This window comes from Zootoca vivipara, chromosome 7, assembly GCF_965207765.1.
Source record: "Zootoca vivipara chromosome 7, rZooViv2.hap1.1, whole genome shotgun sequence".
Classification (NCBI taxonomy): Eukaryota; Metazoa; Chordata; class Lepidosauria; order Squamata; family Lacertidae; genus Zootoca; species Zootoca vivipara.
The window spans coordinates 63,248,057-63,267,782 of NC_142590.1; the positions used below are offsets into that span (position 1 = coordinate 63,248,057).

Sequence of the window (19,726 nt, forward strand, 5' to 3'; positions counted from 1 at the left end):
AATTTGGGCAGGTATAGAGATCAAAAACAAGCAAAGGGGAGGAATTGAGCCTTCAAATCCACCTCTTATTGCTTTCTAAAAGATTATTTATAGATTTAATACAATGGATATTAAAAACATAATACATATAATGACATACTACATTTTGATGCTAACATATTAATGCCTAGCTCATGGTTTGTTTGTTTGTTTGTTTGTTTGTTTGATAGAATTTATACATCAGTTGAAAAAACCCTCAAACCTATTTACAAAAAACAAGAAAATCAAAGAAAAGTTATAACACTTTAAAAAAACAGTATGCACATAATCCTTCATCTAATTTTGTTTTATGACCCTTTTCTCTAGATACACAAGCATATTTTGCTGAATCTATTTAGTGAACAAACAGTGTTCATTCCTAAGCAGTAGGGAGCTTATTTTTATTCATAGAAGGAATGGGACGAAAAAACAGAAACAAAATTAGCTTTGCCACTAGAGACAAAGTGTTTTGTGTTTTGGAAAGAGATTACAGAGCATTGTTGGAGCCAAGGTATACATAGCTGAGTTTTTCATCCCATAGTTTTATAAACATTGGGGTGCTGGAGTCTGTATAAAAATGGATTTGCAGAAAGATATGTATTAGGCAGAATTTCATGCAAAGATGTGCATATTAGGAGAAACTTGCAGTAAAATGCTGCTGAATGTTCACAAGGACTGAAATATTCACAAACTGATATGGAAATGTGAACTGAACAAGAGTGGAAAAAGGAAAAACTGCAATTGACAGATTTGCCCATCCCTATTCAGTGTAGGAGGTATTAACCAGGTGCAATGAGGGAAAGTTGCCAAAATTAAAATTATTCAGAACAATCATTTTTGTCAGTGATAGAAAGGCGAAGATAAAATTACTGTATGTAGGATGCAACCTCGATGTTACATTTTACCCCACACTGCCAACCTGCCATGGTTGCTAATCCTTTGCTACATTTATGTTAACTTTTCAAAGCACAGTCACTTAAATAGCAGCAGCAACGGGGTCACCAGCTCTCTTGCACCTGGATGAGTGTCTTGTGTTGCCTTAGATCTGCAACCAGAGTACAGAAGTGGGTGTGTGCAGACATAGTCTGAAGGCTGTATATCCAGTCTAGCAGAGGGTGTGCCTGCTCACTCACACACAGGAGAGCAGAGTGTGGGGAAAGAGCAGCTGTCAGCAGACGGACGTATGGCAAGGAGGGCTCCCTGACATTCTACACCCGAACAAGCCTCATTTTTTTTTGGTACTGCTGTTTCTGTTTTGTTTTTTAAGTCGCAAAAGAGAGACAGGTGACATCCCACCCACTGCCACCCCATCTGCAACCATGCTTCACTCTCCTTCTCCACTGAAAACAGCACTGGCTTATGAGTGCTTCCAGGACCAGGCCAATTCTACTCTAGCATTGCCCTCGGATCACAAGCTGAAAAATAGGGGGACAGGAAAACAACGGGTCGAGGAGCAGGTGATGATGACGGTGAAACGGCAAAAGCAAAAGACCTCCCTTTCATCAGCATCGAATGCAGCAGGCCACTCCAACCGAGGTAAATACCTATCACTGCTGGGATTAACAAGGGATGACCGCTGAGTGTGAGAAATTTGGCTGTACAGCACTTGCCCCATCCGATGCCTCTTTGAGCTTAAGGATGTGTGGTATTGGGCATTGTCCATGGGACTCAATATAGCTGGTGTTGTTTGGTTCTCTCGGCAGGTTTGTGTTGTGGTGATACCAAGGACGTTTTGCAATCTTGAGGGATACATAGGGATTTGGGGATCCCAGCCTTGGTGGTTTTGCAGCTTAGTGCCGGAATGGTTTCAAGATAGGCCATGGGAATCTAATTAAGCTGAAGGCCTTTGATTTGGAGTGTGTAGGTTGATTTGGAATGGCAAGGTGGTGCTAAGAGCAAATGCTTCTGCTTTGAGACAAAGTAGGTTGGAGCTGAACATCTTCTAGCCGGTTTCATCCTCAGGATTCCCGTAATTCTATTGTGATTGAGACCTGATGAAACTCATTGGTGTGAATGACTGGTACAATTTTGCAAAAGTTAACCACAGATAAATTCCACGGACTTCAGCAGGAGAGCAAACCATTCCAATTTAGAGTCATGGAATCATAGAAGTCAAGCAATTCCCCCTAAAACCAATGAGATTTGTAATGCACAATTTAACTTAGATCCAAGGGTTTGATATTATCTGGATTCTTGACAGCATTTCAAGTCTATTTATCTACAAATTGGAAATGGTATGCACCCGAGCAGGAAAGTTGTCCAGTTGAAATTAAGGCATGTCCATAGGTCTGCTGTGACTGTCAAACAGAGAATGTTGTTACTACTTACTTGCACCACTGATCTAAGTACTCTGTAACTTTCCAGACAGTGGAGGAATATCCAACATTAGTCATTCACAGAGCAGACGCACTGAAACCAATAGATTTACATAACCCAAGTCTATTGATTTCAATGGTACCTCCAGAAGTATAACTTAGTTGGATTTAACCACCCCTGGCTTTTATTTTACAGCTCATGTGTCAACTTCTGCACACCTTAAACTGCAAATGATGTTGAAAAACACACATACACACATATCAATTAAGCAAAGTGTGTGGCTTTGTGCTTTTTACATCACTGTTCTTAATTAGTGCTCTAAGATTATTGAGCAAACCCCAAAGCCTGGCCTCTGCCTCCCCAGTTCATGACATTGTTATTCAAAGAATGAGGTTTTTAAAAATCTAATTTGGGAGCACTTTAACACACACCTTCTTTTTGTTTGAGACAGTGAAGTTTCATGATTTCAAGCTGCTGCTGCTGCTTCTTTTGAAAATCTTTGGGAGTGAATCATTCAGGCTAAAACCACATTTATAGATGTACTTTGTATTTTCATGACTCACATCTTGAGGAATTTATACTTAAAACTACTCCAGCAGATTGTATGCATTGTAGGGAGATTGTGAGAAGTAACTAACTATGTGAATTAAGAACCCTAAAATGAAGCAGAATGCTAGGTAGTTGTGCATTATGTCCCTGGTGGTCCTTAGGGAAAGTCAACAAGACATGCTACTCTTGTCTCATGGCAGGACACTTGGCTGAAGAACACTGTGGAGTTGTGTCTTAAACGCTTATCCATGTGTGAGATAATTTGTCCTTCGTATCTCAGACTTGAGAGTCAGACCCATGGCCCTGTAAATTTCAGCTCATTTTGGAAAGATAAGACTCCTTTAAAAGCAAAGTGTGAAGTAATGTGCAACAAGAAGCATTTGTCTTTGGCATTTCTTTCGTTGATATCCATATATTCTGTGATCAAAATAGCAAAGGATTCTACCAGGAAAGGTTATCCTCTGTGTATCCTCTATGCATAGGTGGGCAAAAGGATTTGCCTATGGTCACTCAGCAAAGCTATGCACAGCTGAGTGTGGATATAAGCCCCTTGATGTTCTGCTACCGGAAAGATTTCAGGTTTTACCAAACGTTCCCTGACCCACAAGATTTGGACTGTCATTTCTGAATTCCTGTTTTCATCTATTTTTATTTAATAGGGTTTAATGGGTTTTTAATGTTTTGTCTCTGTTTTTATTATACTGTTTTATCCTCCTGGGATAAAATAGGTCGCCTGTTTATTCACAATTGGGCTTCATAGAACAGTGTACTCCTTGTAACTCATATATTTTGCACCAAGGCTATCCTTTGTAAGCAACTTCTGTTATAGTTAAGACTTCAGTTGGTTGGTTAAGTGTTATGGGAAAGTGGCTTAGCCAGTTTTTAGAAATGTGACAATTTTTATTCAAGAGATAAATAACATTTACTTAGATCAAGGCCCCTTGGATGTTCTGGGCTGCTATTCCTCTCATCCTTAACCACTGGTTGTGCTGGCGTGGACTGATCGGTGTTGAAGTTTAACAGCGAACTTCTGGAAAGACACTTTGTGTATGACTTTTTCACGTTTGAGAGATAGGGTGAAAAAGTCATTGAGATATAAATGAAACTCCCATTGCAAAGAGAAAAAACCTCCACAAGTTTTTGGTTTTTAAAAGAATTTATTGGATTGTCCACTGGGAAGAGTAAATCTGGATTAAATGAGGAAAAGTCCTTGCTGGCATTTTGATGTCAACAATGTTGCATGGATGCTGCAAAAATTAAAATGAAAAAAAAAATTGCACATGTGAAGAGCATGCCATCCCACAATAAATACCCACCTGGAAGCACCCTGCATGTTTAAAGGGGCATTTGAGGATACCAATACAGCAACAATTGGAATTTGTGTTTATTATGTTAGGTCTACTTTTTATGTAAGAATGATGGCTTGGTGGGATCAGCTAGGTGGATGGTATCTAGCAAAAACAGAAAACACAGTATCTTAAATCCATCAATTGTGTTATTTACACATTTATTCTGAGCAGTAACCCAAAGTATTTATTTCTATAATTTACATTAAATTGAATAAAATTATTGCATGTTGTCTAAAAGAATCAATATTTCTATTTTGACACAATGCTAGAACTATGCAGCATAGATTTGTTGAAATTATTTACCACAGCTGACTTGGGTCCATTAATTTCAGTAGATCTACTCTGAGTAAACCTTTAGTGAAAATATGTCTTTCTAACATAATCTCCTTTAGTAGTTGTAGATGAACCCCACAGGCTTTCTGCTCCTGAGAAACAAAATGGTTTCATGCATTGGTCTTCTATTAGATGTCCAGAAAATACCAACACCCAAAAGAATTCTTTTTTAGACTGGATAGGCTAAGTCTACACACCCTTTTCAAATTAATTGTACATTGCAAACTTGTGATTTATGGCAGAATAGTATTTGATGGATGTAAAGTTCATTAAGTAGTTGTATAACTAACATCTGAGCAACAATAAGTTGCTAAAATTGGATGGCAATCTCTCTAGAGTGCTGATGGAACACAGATAAGAAATTGCAGAGAAATAGCTGTTACCGGCAGCCTGCCTGCCTGAAAGGTTGCTAACATAAAGTGCAAAAGAAGCAGAATCCGAAATTAAGCCTAAATTGAGCATCTATCATAGAAGTAAAAAAATTATAATTAGGATCAGAATTATTATATTGGAGTGGACATAGTGACTGACATCGTTGTAGAAAAGGAAATAACACAGTTTCTTTCTCAATGGATAGATTCTTAAGGGTAATGAAGTCCATTAATTTTCAGAAAGCTGTCACGAACTCAGTTTTTATAGACATTTTAATAGTCCCTGGATAATAGGAAACAATTTTGTGTGTCATGATGATTGGTTTTAGATTAACTGTTATCATTGTATATAGCTTGTTGAACAATGTAGATAATGTTGAACAAGACAGATAAATGGAAATTCTGCAAACGGAAAGCATGGCAGCAAGATAGCATCTTTGGTGAGCAACGGCAGTTTGCATCAATGTACAAGGAGAGAGGGAAGGAGGATTTTGCCTTGGTCATTCATCAGGCAATAAACGTGAGCCTCCGATGATGTAAATGGCTATTAAACAGAATAAAATCAAGACTTATGAATTTAAGGAAGACGTATTTTGGGTTTTTTCTTAGCTTTTCTTTTAAGGAGTTGCTTGTCAATGATCAGTGGCATCTTAGGTTCATTTTACATATTAAAGGTAAAAAGGTATTATACTTTGTATATTTATAATATTATATATACAGTATTATACTCTGGTAAAATGAGTATTTGGCCAATAGCCAATCTTGTCTTCTTGAAGTGTGAATCTGTATGCTACCTGTTTTAAGCATTTATATTATACTTTATATTTTTACATCTATCAGGCCAAATGTAAGCACTTGCAATGCTTCTTTGGCTACCATGGGAAAATTTCAACCCTTGAATTTGAACCATTGAAATAAATGGAAATTAAGTGCGTATGTTATGCTGAATCTTACCCATAATGCAACGGGAATGGTAGTGGCTCTGTAGTGCTAACCTGGCCCCACCCATCTCCACCTCTCCTTTGTGCAATTGATGTTCCACATTAATATAATGTATTTGCATTCATTGCAACACACACTAGGCTTTGTAGGTTTGCTCAGTTGTCAATTGGTTGTATGTACATAACATTTTAAAAGCAGGTTGTTGTTTTTCCATTGTGCAGATTAGTATAAGTATAATAATAATATTGGTGATACTTGCAACCTCTCATATTAATGAAAGGAATCCATAAAGTATTTGTTTATTTTTCTGAAGTGTTACTAATGACAAAGGCAAAAAGAAAAGAAGTATGTGAACTACGTACAGTGGTACCTCTGGTTACAAACTTAATTCGTTCCGGAGGTCTGTTCTTAACCTGAAACTGTTCTTAACCTGAGGTACCACTTTAGCTAATGGGGCCTTCCGCTGCCGCTGCGCCACCGGTGCACGATTTCCATTCTCATCCTGGGGCAAAGTTCTTAACCTGAGGTACTATTTCTGGGTTAGCAGAGTCTGTAACCCGAAGGTACCACTGTAAACAGAAAGTATAGTGGTGCTTCTTTGATTGGTATCTTCCAGATTTACAGCTAGAGAGGAGTAGGAGAGGCCAGATCTTTACTAATGTTTGGGAATGTAGATGTACCACCTAATATCATGGCTGCAAGGGATGAAACTGCAGCACATAAACTCAAACTCTCTGCACATTTGGAGACAATATGGTCCACCTTGGTCAATGCTATATGGTTCATGTGCAGATTCGGAACATATGAAGATGTCTTATATTGAGTCATGCCATCGGTCTGCCTAGTTCAGTAATGGCTTCACTGACTGGAAGCGACTCTCTGGGATTTTAGACAGGGTTATCTCCCAGCCCTACCTGGAGATGCTGGAGATTGAGCCCTTCTCCAAATTGTGAGGGGGGACCTTAGATAGTGATGCCATTTCATGGCTCTGCAAAAACATCGCCATCAACAACAATAACAACACAGGCAAGTAGCATGAGGTGAAAATTGTGCAGAACACCCACAACACCATACAGTATAATGTAAGCTGAAAATCCATACAGAAGGACTGAAACTAGATATTTTTTTGATAAGTTAAGAATTTAAATAGTGTCAAAGTCTCTTAGGGTGTGTCAGATGCTTCAAAGATCAACATCTTTCGAGTGCTCATTGCCTTAGAACATTTGTGCATAGTTTAGGACTTTTAAAGAGAAATAACATTTGTTTCCCCAAATGCTGTCCATCTACATATTTTGCACTTTTACTCTTTAAGTGTTTTGCTTTCACACTGCATTTTAGTCCCTTTTGCTTTTAGTTATTGCTATTTTTCTCTTACTCAGAAATGCATTGGTATAATAAATCACTCACTGTGCACCTCTCTTCATTTTTCATGTTAAATGCACTAATAACACACTATAGCACTGTGTTGCTACTTTTAAATGTTTGATTTTTAAAAAAACCAGGGTTTTAAAGATGCAGAGCCGCTGGGGATCTCATGAGAGCCTTGCGGTGCAATATTATACATGTCTACTCAGAAGTAAGCCCAATTGGCTTCAGGTAAATGAGTAGAGGATTGCACCTTAAGCTTGTCCCCATAAGTGGAATTGCACCATACAAAATACTTGGCGCTCACAACACCAATTACTGTCAGCTGATAACAAAAATGAATTCTAGTTGTGTGCAGAAAGGTGTGGAGAATGCCCACGTGAGATTCCAGGTGTGTGTCCTTTCCTTCAGTACCATCAGGATTCCTGGACAGCTGATATCTTTCTAAACATAAACTGTGGCTTAACCTTTGTCTATCGCTTTCCATTTCAAAGATAAGGTTAACCAGCTGGATAGACACACGTCTTTATAAAACACACACACACACAGCAGTCCAGAGCTATAGGTATGCTGAAAAGTACACACACAAGTCGGCATGCCAATATTTGTTTTCAGAAATTCTGGCAATTCAGGCTAATCACCTCTTTCTTCAACAAGTAGCAATGTTTTTTTGAAAAAGGGATCAAGTGGTTTGTTTGTTTTAGTTTCTGGTTTTGTTGTTATGCTTTGTGGTTGCTCATTTCTGATGCTGAATGTCATCTTGGTTCAAAGATAAAGCAGAAAGCAATAATAATAGTAATGAGAATAGTAATCATAATCATCACCATCATAATCATCTATCCAGATTGTGCATGCCAGCATACAAAAGATTTGTCTAGATTTGTACTTCTTATTCTCAATCTACCCCTCCAATGGGATACCACACTGAGAGGTTAAGTGGGAGAAAACAGAAGACACAACGTAGTGGAAGGGGGTTGCATTCTCCTTTGGACTGGCTTTCTCAGCTGAATGGTAACAGTGGGGAACAGTGCACATATGTGCAGACTTAACACATGCAACTTGCAAAATGGCACCAGCCACCTCCATGCACTTCTTATTAAGGGGCAGATCCCCACACAGTGCTGCAAATTTGACATATATTTACATTCACAGCACATTGCTTTATTACACTGTTCTATGAAGTTGAATAGTAGAAATTACTCTGCTGAAGTTTTCTTTTTTAGATTTGTCTGGCATCCTTCAGTTTTGGCAGGGCCTGTAAAATCTGGCTGATCAGCAACCCTAGTCTCCTTGCACTCCAGAACCTTGTGAGCATCTGTCTGTATATCAACAACCTTGCTTCTACAAGGGATTACGCATTACAGTATCTAATGAATTGTGCCATATATTTGTGCCATATATTTTTTCCTCTATTGGCATTATGGTGCACACAGGAAAGATGATTATGAATGAACCAGTACCGTGTTTCTCATATTATAAGACATGTCTTATATTTATTTTTTCCTCAAAAAAACACACTATGGCTTACTTTCAAGGGATGTCTTATTTTTTTCCTCCTCCTCCTGCTGCGGCCGGCATTGCTGCTGTGCCTATCACTATGTCTTATTTTTGGGGTATGGCTTATATTCCTTGAATGCTTAAAAATCCTGCTATGGCTTATTTTATGGGAATGTCTTAAAATATGAGAAACAGGGTATAGTTCTCAGAGAGCCAGTGTGGTGTAGTGGTTAAGAGCGGTAGACTCGTAATCTGGGGAACCGGGTTTGCGTCTCTGCTTCTCCACATGCAGCTGCTGGGTGACCTTGGGCTATTCACACTTCTTTGAAGTCTCTCAGCCCCACTCACCTCACAGAGTGTTTGTTGTGGGGGAGGAAGGGAAAGGAGAATGTTAGCCGCTTTGAGACTCATTTGGGTAGTGATAAAGCAGGATATCAAATCCCAACTCCTCCACCTCCACCTCCTCCTCCTCTTCTTCTTCTCACTGACGGTGTCTGAGTGGGAAATGGGACCCACTTTGTTGCATGTTGGGACCATACATGGTTCACTAGGTGTCAATTAGGATAAAATGATAACATCATTTCTCCCATGAGAACCCAAATGCTTTCATGTATGTGTGACACCTGGTGGATTACTTGTGGGGACCTGATGAAATGAACACAAAGTCCTGTATGTGATTATAGCACCACATACATATCAGAAGAGTTTTGCCTTATAAAATTATTGCCAGAGGACTAGGGCAAAGAAATGTGTGAGTGTGGTTTAGAAGGCCAATCTATTTCTATAAATTCTCACCAATTATTATTATTATTATTATTATTATTATTATTATTATTATTGGGTGGCTCCCAACAGAACACTAAAAACAGAACAACACTTCAAACTTTAAAAACTTCCCTAAACAGGGCTGCCTTCAGATGTCTTTCAAAAGTCAGATAGTTGAGTCCGCAAAAACAAAAAAACAAAAAAAAACCAGATAGTTGTTTATTTCCTTGACATCTGATGGGAGGGCGTTCCACAGGGTGGGCGCCACTACCAAGAACACCCTCTACCTGGTTCCCTGTAACCTCACTTCTCGCAGTGAGGGAACCACCAGAAAGCCCTTGGAGCTGGACCTCAGTGTCCAGGCTGAATGATGGGGGTGGAGATGCTCCTTCAGGTATACTACCTAAGAGAGCAAAAGAAGGAGAAAATGCTGTTTTATATACCATACTGGCCCTGTGACCCTATTCCCATCCCACAGAGGCAATGTGCTTTAGCATTGAATTCATATCGGGTTTAAGATATTTGTGAATGGGGATCATATTCAGAAAATACTCAGCACTACAAATTAAACTGCAATATTTGTAACCCACCAGAGTTTCATGTGCAGGAAAAATGCAGCGTGGGTTCCGTGCCCATTAGCATAACTGCAGACTAGAAAATGGATACCGAAACAGCATTTTTGCCTTACGACAGCAACCAGTGAAGGAGGTTAAAGCAAGAGACAGTGATTTGCTCAAAGACAACTAGCTAGTTTCCTGGTTTACAGCGTAATCCTAAGGACGACTGCACAGAAGTAAGATCTGTTGAATCCAGTGTGGCTTACTCCTATGTAAGTGGGACTGGGATTGCAGCCTTATAGTTATTTCATTGTTTATGTAGCAATAGTGTTTCCTATAGTTATACTAGGGCTTGCTCTGTGGATATGTGAAATGTGAACGTCAGATGCATTCCTTGAAGCACTTGGAGACTTCTGCCAGGCAAATGCAACAAGTCAGGAATCCACTTTGTATTTGTAGGAAATGGGAGACATCTGTCAATTTCAGTTTCTCTCAGTTTCTTATTTTTCTTACATTGGGGTCACGAAGAGTCGGACACGACTAAACGACTAAACAACAACAACAAGTTTCATTCAACACATCTGCATGCCTTTTTTAAAAAAAGGTCTCACCAAAATCCATCATCATTTAAGTCTACATTTTTGTGTGCAATTTTGCTGAATATGCACATATTTCCATGCAGTTTTCCACATAATAAAGCATTTTTGTGTCAAGTTTTCACTAATAGGGGCAGGCATTTCATGCACCTTTCTCCACTGACACACATTTGTGTACCCTTTTCTAGATTGAAGAACTACATCACAAAATCTTGAGAATGAATTTCAAAGAATAGCTGTGCTTCAGTTTTCAGAAGTGTGAATTTCAGTTTTCAGAAGTGTGAATTTCTCCCTTCCCTAATTTGGAGGCCCAATTTCTGTAGCAAAAGCATCAAGCTGTTTCCTCAACAAACATGAATGCCACAGAAAATTGTGAAGCTGCTCCATTATTTTATTTTACTACATTCCATCCAATTCTATTCCACTTCTCTTCCATCCTTTTAAGGCAGCTTACACAGAATGCCCAGGTAGTCTCCCTTGCAGGCAGTGACCCAACCCAAACCTGCTTAGAATTCAGTTAGTATCACTAGCCCATACTTAGCCCTTGCCCTGGGAGCATTATACTACATGTAATCAACGTTCCACGCAGGCTTTCTCAGCATAGTACATCCAGGCACTTTGAGAATGGGAATTAACTGAGCCTCCTTCCTCCTTCTAGCATTTCTAATTTCAAATGGGTTTCCCTGTTCTCATAGAGCTAAATAATACACTTGCAAAAAGTCGGTGCAAAAGTGCTCTGGGCTGAAGAAACTTGCTAAGCCTGTAATGAAACTCCACCTCCTCTTCCCCTTCTATGGAGTTCCTCTGCTGCTGGCCAGGAGGTTGCCCTCAGCCAAAGAACAACCTCCTAGAACAAAAGATGGCTGAAGGTTTAATTAAATGTGATAGATTATATATATATATTTGGAAGCTGTGTGGCAACATCCTCAGCTTCTCTCTCTCTCTCTCTCTCGTGTGTGTGTGTGTGTGTGTATGTATGTAACAACAAAGCACTAAACATTACTAAATTCTTTATGGATGTCCCATTAACTTCTTACATACTGGCATTATAAGATATGTTCCCCCCCTCTCAATGGACATTTGAATAATTGTTCAACATTTATTTGTGTTTCCACTCACAATTGACATAATTGTGCATCATATTGTGTTTCTTGTTCAAAAACCCAGACTTGTATGAGAGGTATAATGCAGGTCTAAATAATTGCTGTGTATCATATGCACAATTAGTTTAATTGCAGAAAGGCTTGGGTATCCAATGATTACTCCCCCCCCCCATTTGATCCAATGATATTTGTTCCAGTTCAGGACATTTATCTGCAACAGCAAATACACAATTTCTGCGTCAGGAGTGTTAAATGATAGGACAAGGTCCAATTCAGTCATATTCAGGGTAGAGCCATTGAAATCAATTGATGTAAATTGCTCACCCACAGTTATTTGCAGCTTCATTGGAGCTCTTTCATATGTATGCACCAGGAAGACTTCATTCCTTTGCTCATGGTTTGACCTTAGAGACCACAAACAGGACATGTTTCTCTCTTAGAATTCTATATTTAGTTTGGCCACATATGAAGTAGCCATTAGTGGTGATGAGCAGACCTCAGAATTCAATGGGTCTTGCTCACAGGTAAGTGGACATAACAAGATTGCAGCCCCAACCCTATGTGCAGCAAGGGTTGTATCCCATTCTCATCCTACTCAGAGGAGAGTCATTGAAATGAATGAGTATTACTTAGTTATTACTTAGTTCTATTAATTTTAATTGGTCTATTGGACTTTGTTGCTGATTTCTAATAACTGAAACTCAGTGGGTAGTAGTCAACGACATTTTACTCAAGAGTGGACTCATTGAAATTAATGGACCTAACTTAACATTTCATTGGAGTAAAATGTCATTGCACACAATGGACTTTGATTAACTGTTGACTTCATGTGCACTTCCTCTGAAGGAGTTGTCGCATGCCACATTTCTTATAATTTTGGACATTAGTTTACATTATGCTGCCTTAACAGTTAAATGTTACCATTTTGACAGCTTCCCATTTTTGTGGATGAAGAAGGTAAAGAAGGCATTGGTCAGTAACTGTACACTGTGCAAAAAATTCAAACAGAAGCAAAGTGAAAGTTGTGTAAATGAGCGCGGTTGGAAAGGATTCATTGGCAGGCATTTCTCCACTCCAGACTTCTGTGAGAGAACAATATGTGCTAGCAAGCAGATATATTCTCACAAACTAAGGAATACCGTAAATCCTATCAGCCTTACTCGTATTGAGCTTTTAGGTCTCTAGGGGCTGTTTGATAACTGGGGCACAGATTCAATGGGGTGCAATTTAAACTGTTGTGTGGGGCGGGGGGGGGGGCAGAGAGCAGAGGGGCTGTCATATCATCAGGAATCACATTTCCTAGCCTAAATACAGTGTTCTGGGGTTTTTATATGATAGAAGTGATGTGAGAAATCTCACTTGGAAATATACTGTGGCATTTACCAGTCACCATTTACTATGCAATACATCATTTGGGAGGAATCTTATCATGTACTTAACACCCAGTTTGATGGGTTGTCTAATATCTCATCTGACTGGCTTTAGAGCTAAAACAAAATTCTGTACAAATTCAAAGCATGGAAAATTTCAGAATTCAGCTTTTTGTTTTTAAAAAAATCTTCATGAGATAGGAGTCATGTGAACTGGCTCTTATTGTGGATAGAGGATAATTTTATTCATTTTTAAGTGAACCAACCAAATTTATATCTCCAAGACAAAAACAGACATTGCACTTATTTGAATGTTATGACATAACTTTTGGCTCAATAAATGTACCAGATGTGTAAAGAAAAGATATATTTTAAGAAATTTAGATAAATGTATGCATTTAGAAATGCATACATTGAGACAAAATACGTGCATTTTGTAATAAAATAAAGCACATATTTAAATACACGTTTAAATACAATTTAAATATGAAATTTGCATATGTATTTTTTTTATAAAAAAAATACTGACAGATTAATGTGTGATGGAACAGAAGTGTGAACAAATACCTGAAAAACTGGCATGGACTGATCCATCACTAGTTCTCACTTGATGTAGGTTAATGGGCAGACATTGTGCCTAGTACAGCCATATCCATTGGAGAAGCAGCTTTCTTCTTCTTGATTACTGTTGAATCCATTGTGCTTTACCTACTGGGTGGAGGGAGGGAGATTTATTTTCCCGAGAGACTAACCTTCAGTCACTGAAATATTCAATCAGATCAGGATTCAGAGTGCCTCCTTTTCACACCTAATTCTTTTGCTCTGCTTCCAGGTTCCATGTACGATGGTCTGGCTGATGGTCACAGCTATGGAACAGCCCGTGGTACCTACTATGCCAAAGCTCACACAGGGAGCAACAGCTGGGGACATGGGGTAAGGTTTTCTCTAAGAACCATGGGACGCCGATGGTTGGCAAGGGGAGAAACAATGGTGGGGCTCTTCTGTTACGGAGCACCTCTCAAAGCAAAAATAGCTTTCTTCCTTGGAAAGGCAATAACTCATTTGAAGCAAGAACAAGATGTCACTGTTATGCTATATGATGTGTTGCTGAATATATTGACTCAGATCCCAACTATCTGCTTAGATTTGGGGTGGGGGCCTTTATCACACCACACACCCCAATTTTCCATTAATTCTTCCATGATCTCCTCTTTTTTTTTGCCTCTCTTATCTTTTTCCTGTAAGCACTCTGCTGTATGAAGAAGCCCCTCATCACAGCTTTGCTAGCATCCCAAGTCACATTTATATCTGTCTCTTGATTTAAATTTATTTCAAAATAGTCCTTCATAATTCTTTTCTGCCTTTTCCAGGGTCGATTGGTTGTCCAATAAGCTTTCATTTAGTCTCCATCTGAATGTTGAGTTCTGCTGTCCTTTTAATTCCAGATATACTGGATTATGGTCCAAGAGAGTCCTAGGTTGTATTTCTGCCTATCTTGTTCTTATCAATATCTCTTCTGAAATCCATATTGAGGCAATTCTTCCGGCAGACTAATTAGGCTCCGAGAAATGTGTAAATTGTCTTTCAACAAGTGTTTATATCTCCATACATCATTCAATTTAAAATTCTCAACCAGATTGAAAATATTTATAGTCTTCCTTCTTTAGAATCTGATTTTTTTATTATTCTGTCCATTTCTAGGGAGACAACCCCCCATTCAAGTGACCCATCAAACATTTCCCCCTCTAATTCTTTGTAAAATTCTGACTTTTTTCATTTAGTGCATAAATCCCCACAATTACTACAACCCCCCCTTGTGATGATACCTGTACAACTATCACTCCTCCCTTTTCGTCCTTATATATTTTTTCCGGTTCAAGTTTTTCTTTCATATACATTATCATGCCTCGTTTCTTTGTTTTCATCCAAAGAAGCAAAGTCCAAACCTCCATGTTGGGTGAAAATGTCCTGCATTGCAGGGGGTTGGACTAGATGGCCCATGTGGTCCCTTCCAACTCTACAGTTCTATAAATCTATAAGTTCTATAATCTTTTATTTATTAACACTCTTTTATGTCTTCTAGCATCATGTGTTTCCTGTAAACAAATTATATCCAGATTTTGTTTTCATAAAATATGTTCTAATTTGTTTTGTTTCTTTTTATTATTCAGTCCATTAATGTTCCAAGTCAAAATCTTCAAATCCTTATTTAGAGTCCTTAAGATTATCTTTATCCTGTTCTTTTTGTCCCCCCACGACTTCTTTTTCTTCCTCATCTGGTTCAGGTCTCTTTGCTTTCAGCTTTTTCTTATTTCTTTCCCAGAAGGTTTCCGCCTCACTTGGTTGTCTACATCTTTGTTTCTTTCCATTAAATATAAATGAGATGCCTTCTGGGTATTCCCATCTATAACGGATCTTAGTACTTCCGTAAAAAAAATTATAATTATTTCTTTTTCTCAAAATTCGAGCTGGAATTTCTTTAAGTATGATTATTCTTTGGTTGTCTATGTGCAGCTTCTTCTCAGAATTGGTCTGTAGGATTCTGTCTTTAATTATCTGCGAATTTAATGTCACCAGACAATCACCTGGTAATTTTTGAGGTTTAGCATAAATCGGTTTTACTCTAAAAACTATACATTGACTCAGATACCAATCATCTGCTTAGATTTGGGGTAGGGGCAGTCATGTAAAGCCTAGGCTGCAAGTCCATTACCATGGACTCAGTTGAGGCTCAGTTGTTGATCATGCTTGAAGACGTTTATGGAAATAGATTTTTGCTGTATTTGTGCATTTATATTATATGGTATTTCAAGATCTCATGAGTTTTGCCAGAGCCAAGCAGAAGCAATGTTTGAACAGAGCAAGCGGCATTGTGGAGTAATAAAGGAGGGACACCAGAACTTGACTAGAAACAGACCACAACTTTATTTTTATCTCTTTCAAAGATTACAACGGCAATGAAACTAGGAGCAGTGTGGAGGCAAGTGTTCTTAACTTCTAATCAGGCACCCAAGGAAACTGTACTGAGATGACTGTCTTGCCACTCAAAAGCCATCCCTGCCTTTCTGGCTCAGTCCTGAGCCAGTCCCTATTTGCAATCCTACATGCATAAGCTTTCTCCACCCAGCAAGCTTCCAAGTATTGCTGTGTGCAGTCCACCTCATACCTCCCGCTGAGAGATCGTTGCAGAACTCCTGCTGTCTTCTTCCTTGTGTGTGTCACATTTAAGGATGGTTTTCATTGCCTTCCCAAGCTGCTTCTCGTATACTTCTCATCCTGTCACAGGAAATAGCCAGCTCAGCTTGGTTTCCTTGGCACTCTCACTAACCTCAAAACAAAAACAGTAGCCTTCGTAAACAAACAAGGAAGATGGAGAGCACACAAACCCTCTAAAGACGAATCTCATTGCCCTAATGGAGAAGAACCACATCCTTCACTAACCTGGGTTGCCTAAATAATCACCAGCTGTGGGGGAACTTCCTATCCTGGAGAGCATGATGATGGGACAATAGGACATCCCACTGCATACCATCCCACTGCATACCATGTTTTCTCCCTTAGGCTGCCTTCTCTTCTGAGCAATTCTTTGATCATTCTCCTTAATGAAACTTTTTTTTGTTGGTTTTGTCTCTTTGGGATATTGAAGTCTACAACATAACATAAGATCTCCCCTTCCCAGCAACAACAGCATGTGCTCAGCAATAAGTCTCAGGACAGAGTGCATATCTGTCCTGCAAGGAACAAAAACTTTTGCATTACAGTACATCTCTCGCTTGGTTTGACCATCAAATTTGTTAGCCTGATAAAGGGGAGAATTTGTGCAATGTCTTCCCTTCCAGTTTTCTACTTCCCCTGATCTCTTCTACAAAATGAAACACACATAACTGACATTTTCTTCACACACAGCCACAAAGTTTATGCAGAGCATAGTGTAAGCATGCACACTCTCTTGTCTCCCAAGTTCAGTGTGAAAACTGGTTCAAGCTATTTCTCTCCCCCCTATAAAGCTAACTGAATGGGCATCATTGCTTTCTGAAACTCTGTTGTGTATTACATTCCGTAACCTAGGGAGAGATTCTCAGGAGAACATATTCTCTCATTGCACACATGTGTCAGTCGGCTTCTGTATTTCTTAGTTTCATTAGAAATATTTCTTTAATTAGTCATGAAATGACTATTGCTGAAGCATGTTAAATCTTTTGTAAACGAGGGAATTTACAGGCTGGGGAGAATGAAGGCTACTCATTGCAGAGGGCACGCCTAACAATGTCCTGTATAAACTCAAAGTCGGTGATGCTGCAGTCAGACAGATTCAGGCAAACATGAGAGAAGAATCATGCTGTGCAAGTAATAAAGGAGGTGGGAGAGAAAAAGAATAATGGAAGCTGTTGGGTGTTGGTTAAATCCATGGCTGTCTGAGTTTCCCATGACCGGGCCAGGTTACAAAGCTGCTGTTTTTCATTGCTCTGCAAATTGGATCCTGTTAAAACATTCAAATAGCCATCATCTAAATATATTGTACTATGATAACGCTGTCCTTAGTGATCCTGTTTCACCAGCATTATAAGAGAAATCTTTGTAATCTTCTGCCTATACTGCTTGCATCAATGAATCCTCTGAAACTAGTTGGCTGAGCTGCAATAGTGACGTGGGACGCCACTGTGAGCTAAACCCTTTGCAGCCCAGCTGAGAGGGAAGGAGAATCATCTGTTTATCTGGGGATTAAAGCATCATACCACCCAGACTGATAAATGAGGAGCTGTACTAAGCATGAAACATTTTCCCCCAGCCACCTTGCAGTGATATTTATGCAGAACTGGATAATTTCAGAGTCAAATGCATTCTCATAGCACCAGCCAGTTGAATAAAAATTGTTTTGTTTTGTTTTTAACTTGCCTGTGATTGAGGCTAGTGTCAGACAATATGTCAGACATAGGTGTGTTTATTTATTTGGTTGGTTTGTATATTAAACAATTCTGCCATGTGGATACCAGGGCAGTATGCAATAGATTTCACTATACGATGACAAAACGAATTATGTATGAGTGTGAGAAGAAACATCATCTAAATTCAGTTTCACATCCTGATCAAATTATGGCAAAGCTGTCTTTGGATCAATTGATTATAGAGAGCATACAAAATAACAAATTTTATGCATGCAGGAATAAATAAATAAATAAATAAATAGACAGACAGACAGACACTTGGACATCTGTGCCTTCTGAAAGAATTGGGAAAGTGTCAAAGAAAAATATGAAACAGTGAAGGGAAGAAATATTTCAAATGCAGAGAAATTTTTTATTTTATTTTTACTTGTTATCCAAGTTTTTCTCTTCCAGTTGTGTGTAACAGACTGGAATGAGTGCATTTCGCAAGCAGGATCTAGGGTGTGCACAATGCATCATTCAGGGTGGCACTCCATCATATTTCATTGCCTTGGCTTTCCCCTCTGGCCTGAGAGACACCTCCTCCCAATGTGTTTGTGCAATTTTATTATTTTACCTCCACACCATCTGCTCCTCTAGAAGTAACTAAACCACCTGTACTTTTTTGTTCAGTTCCTATCTTTCTCATAAATCATCGCTTTGCTAGCTATAGAAATTGGAACCACCTGATAAGTAGGCTCATGAGTGGGTTCAATTCCTGTCTCTCCCGTTGACCTATTCCAGGCACCCCCAAACTGCGGCCCTCCAGATGTTTTGGCCTACAACTCCCATGATCCCTAGCTAACAGGACCAGTGGTCAGGGATGATGGGGATTGTAGTCCAAAACATCTGGAGGGCCGAAGTTTGGGGGTGCCTGACCTATTCAGTTTCCAATTGTCTCTGTGTGTCTGTGTCTGTGTGTGCAGGTTGTGGTTCACTTTCTCCAGTTAGACAGGGTGGAGAATTATAGCGATCCACTTCTGAAAAGTTCTTGGTGACCACAGCCTCACACAATAAAAATTATAAACATATTATCACATCACTTAAGTGCTTTGTGAATCATTTTGGTGATATGAACATTTACAATAATTGCTACTTACTTAACTTATGGGGGTGTTAATGTATTCAATTAGCCATGTTTTAAAAGGAAGATAGGGTGCATTTGACTTGGCGAGTGGCAAGTTGTGCACGCCCGGATTACTGAGATAATCCAACACTAAAGTACTGTACAAAATTATTATTACTATGTGGATGATGATTAATAAGGCATTAATATATTTTCCATCTATGTCACCCAGATTGCTATGGGATCCTAAGATACACTGATGTTATGCTGACATTAAAAAGCTGCTGGTATACAGTAGCAGGCCAGGGTCATTGGATTGCTTGGCCTCAGTCATAGTTTAGAGCAAAATTTTAGAATCCCCATAAACTTCTGCCATCAGAGAGGAGTGTCATTGGTGGGCAGAAGCTACTATCAATGGTGGCCAGTAGAGAAGCCTAAAACTGATTTTCAGGGCAGGGCACAGGAATCTATGGATCTACTGGGTCCAAAGCATGATGGATCCCCCAAGGAACCTGATTCTAATGCTTTTCAGCTGTTCTAGCATTAAACAAAACAAATGTGAAAAACTTGCCCCTGCCAACTGCCCTTGTGGATTTGCCGCTTT

At 39.1% G+C, this 19,726-nt stretch overlaps 1 protein-coding gene across 1 annotated transcript in view; it reads left to right on the forward strand.

The window, feature by feature from the left end:
* The first annotated feature begins 1,140 nt into the window (after nucleotides 1-1,140).
* PKP1 (plakophilin 1) overlaps nucleotides 1,141-19,726 on the forward strand; it is a 43,181-nt gene continuing 24,595 nt past the window's right edge. The window contains exons 1-2 of the mRNA XM_035122175.3: nucleotides 1,141-1,554; nucleotides 13,964-14,064. Coding sequence (XP_034978066.1) covers nucleotides 1,338-1,554; nucleotides 13,964-14,064 — 318 coding nt within the window. The 5' untranslated portion in view covers nucleotides 1,141-1,337. The remainder of the gene's footprint in view (nucleotides 1,555-13,963; nucleotides 14,065-19,726) is intronic.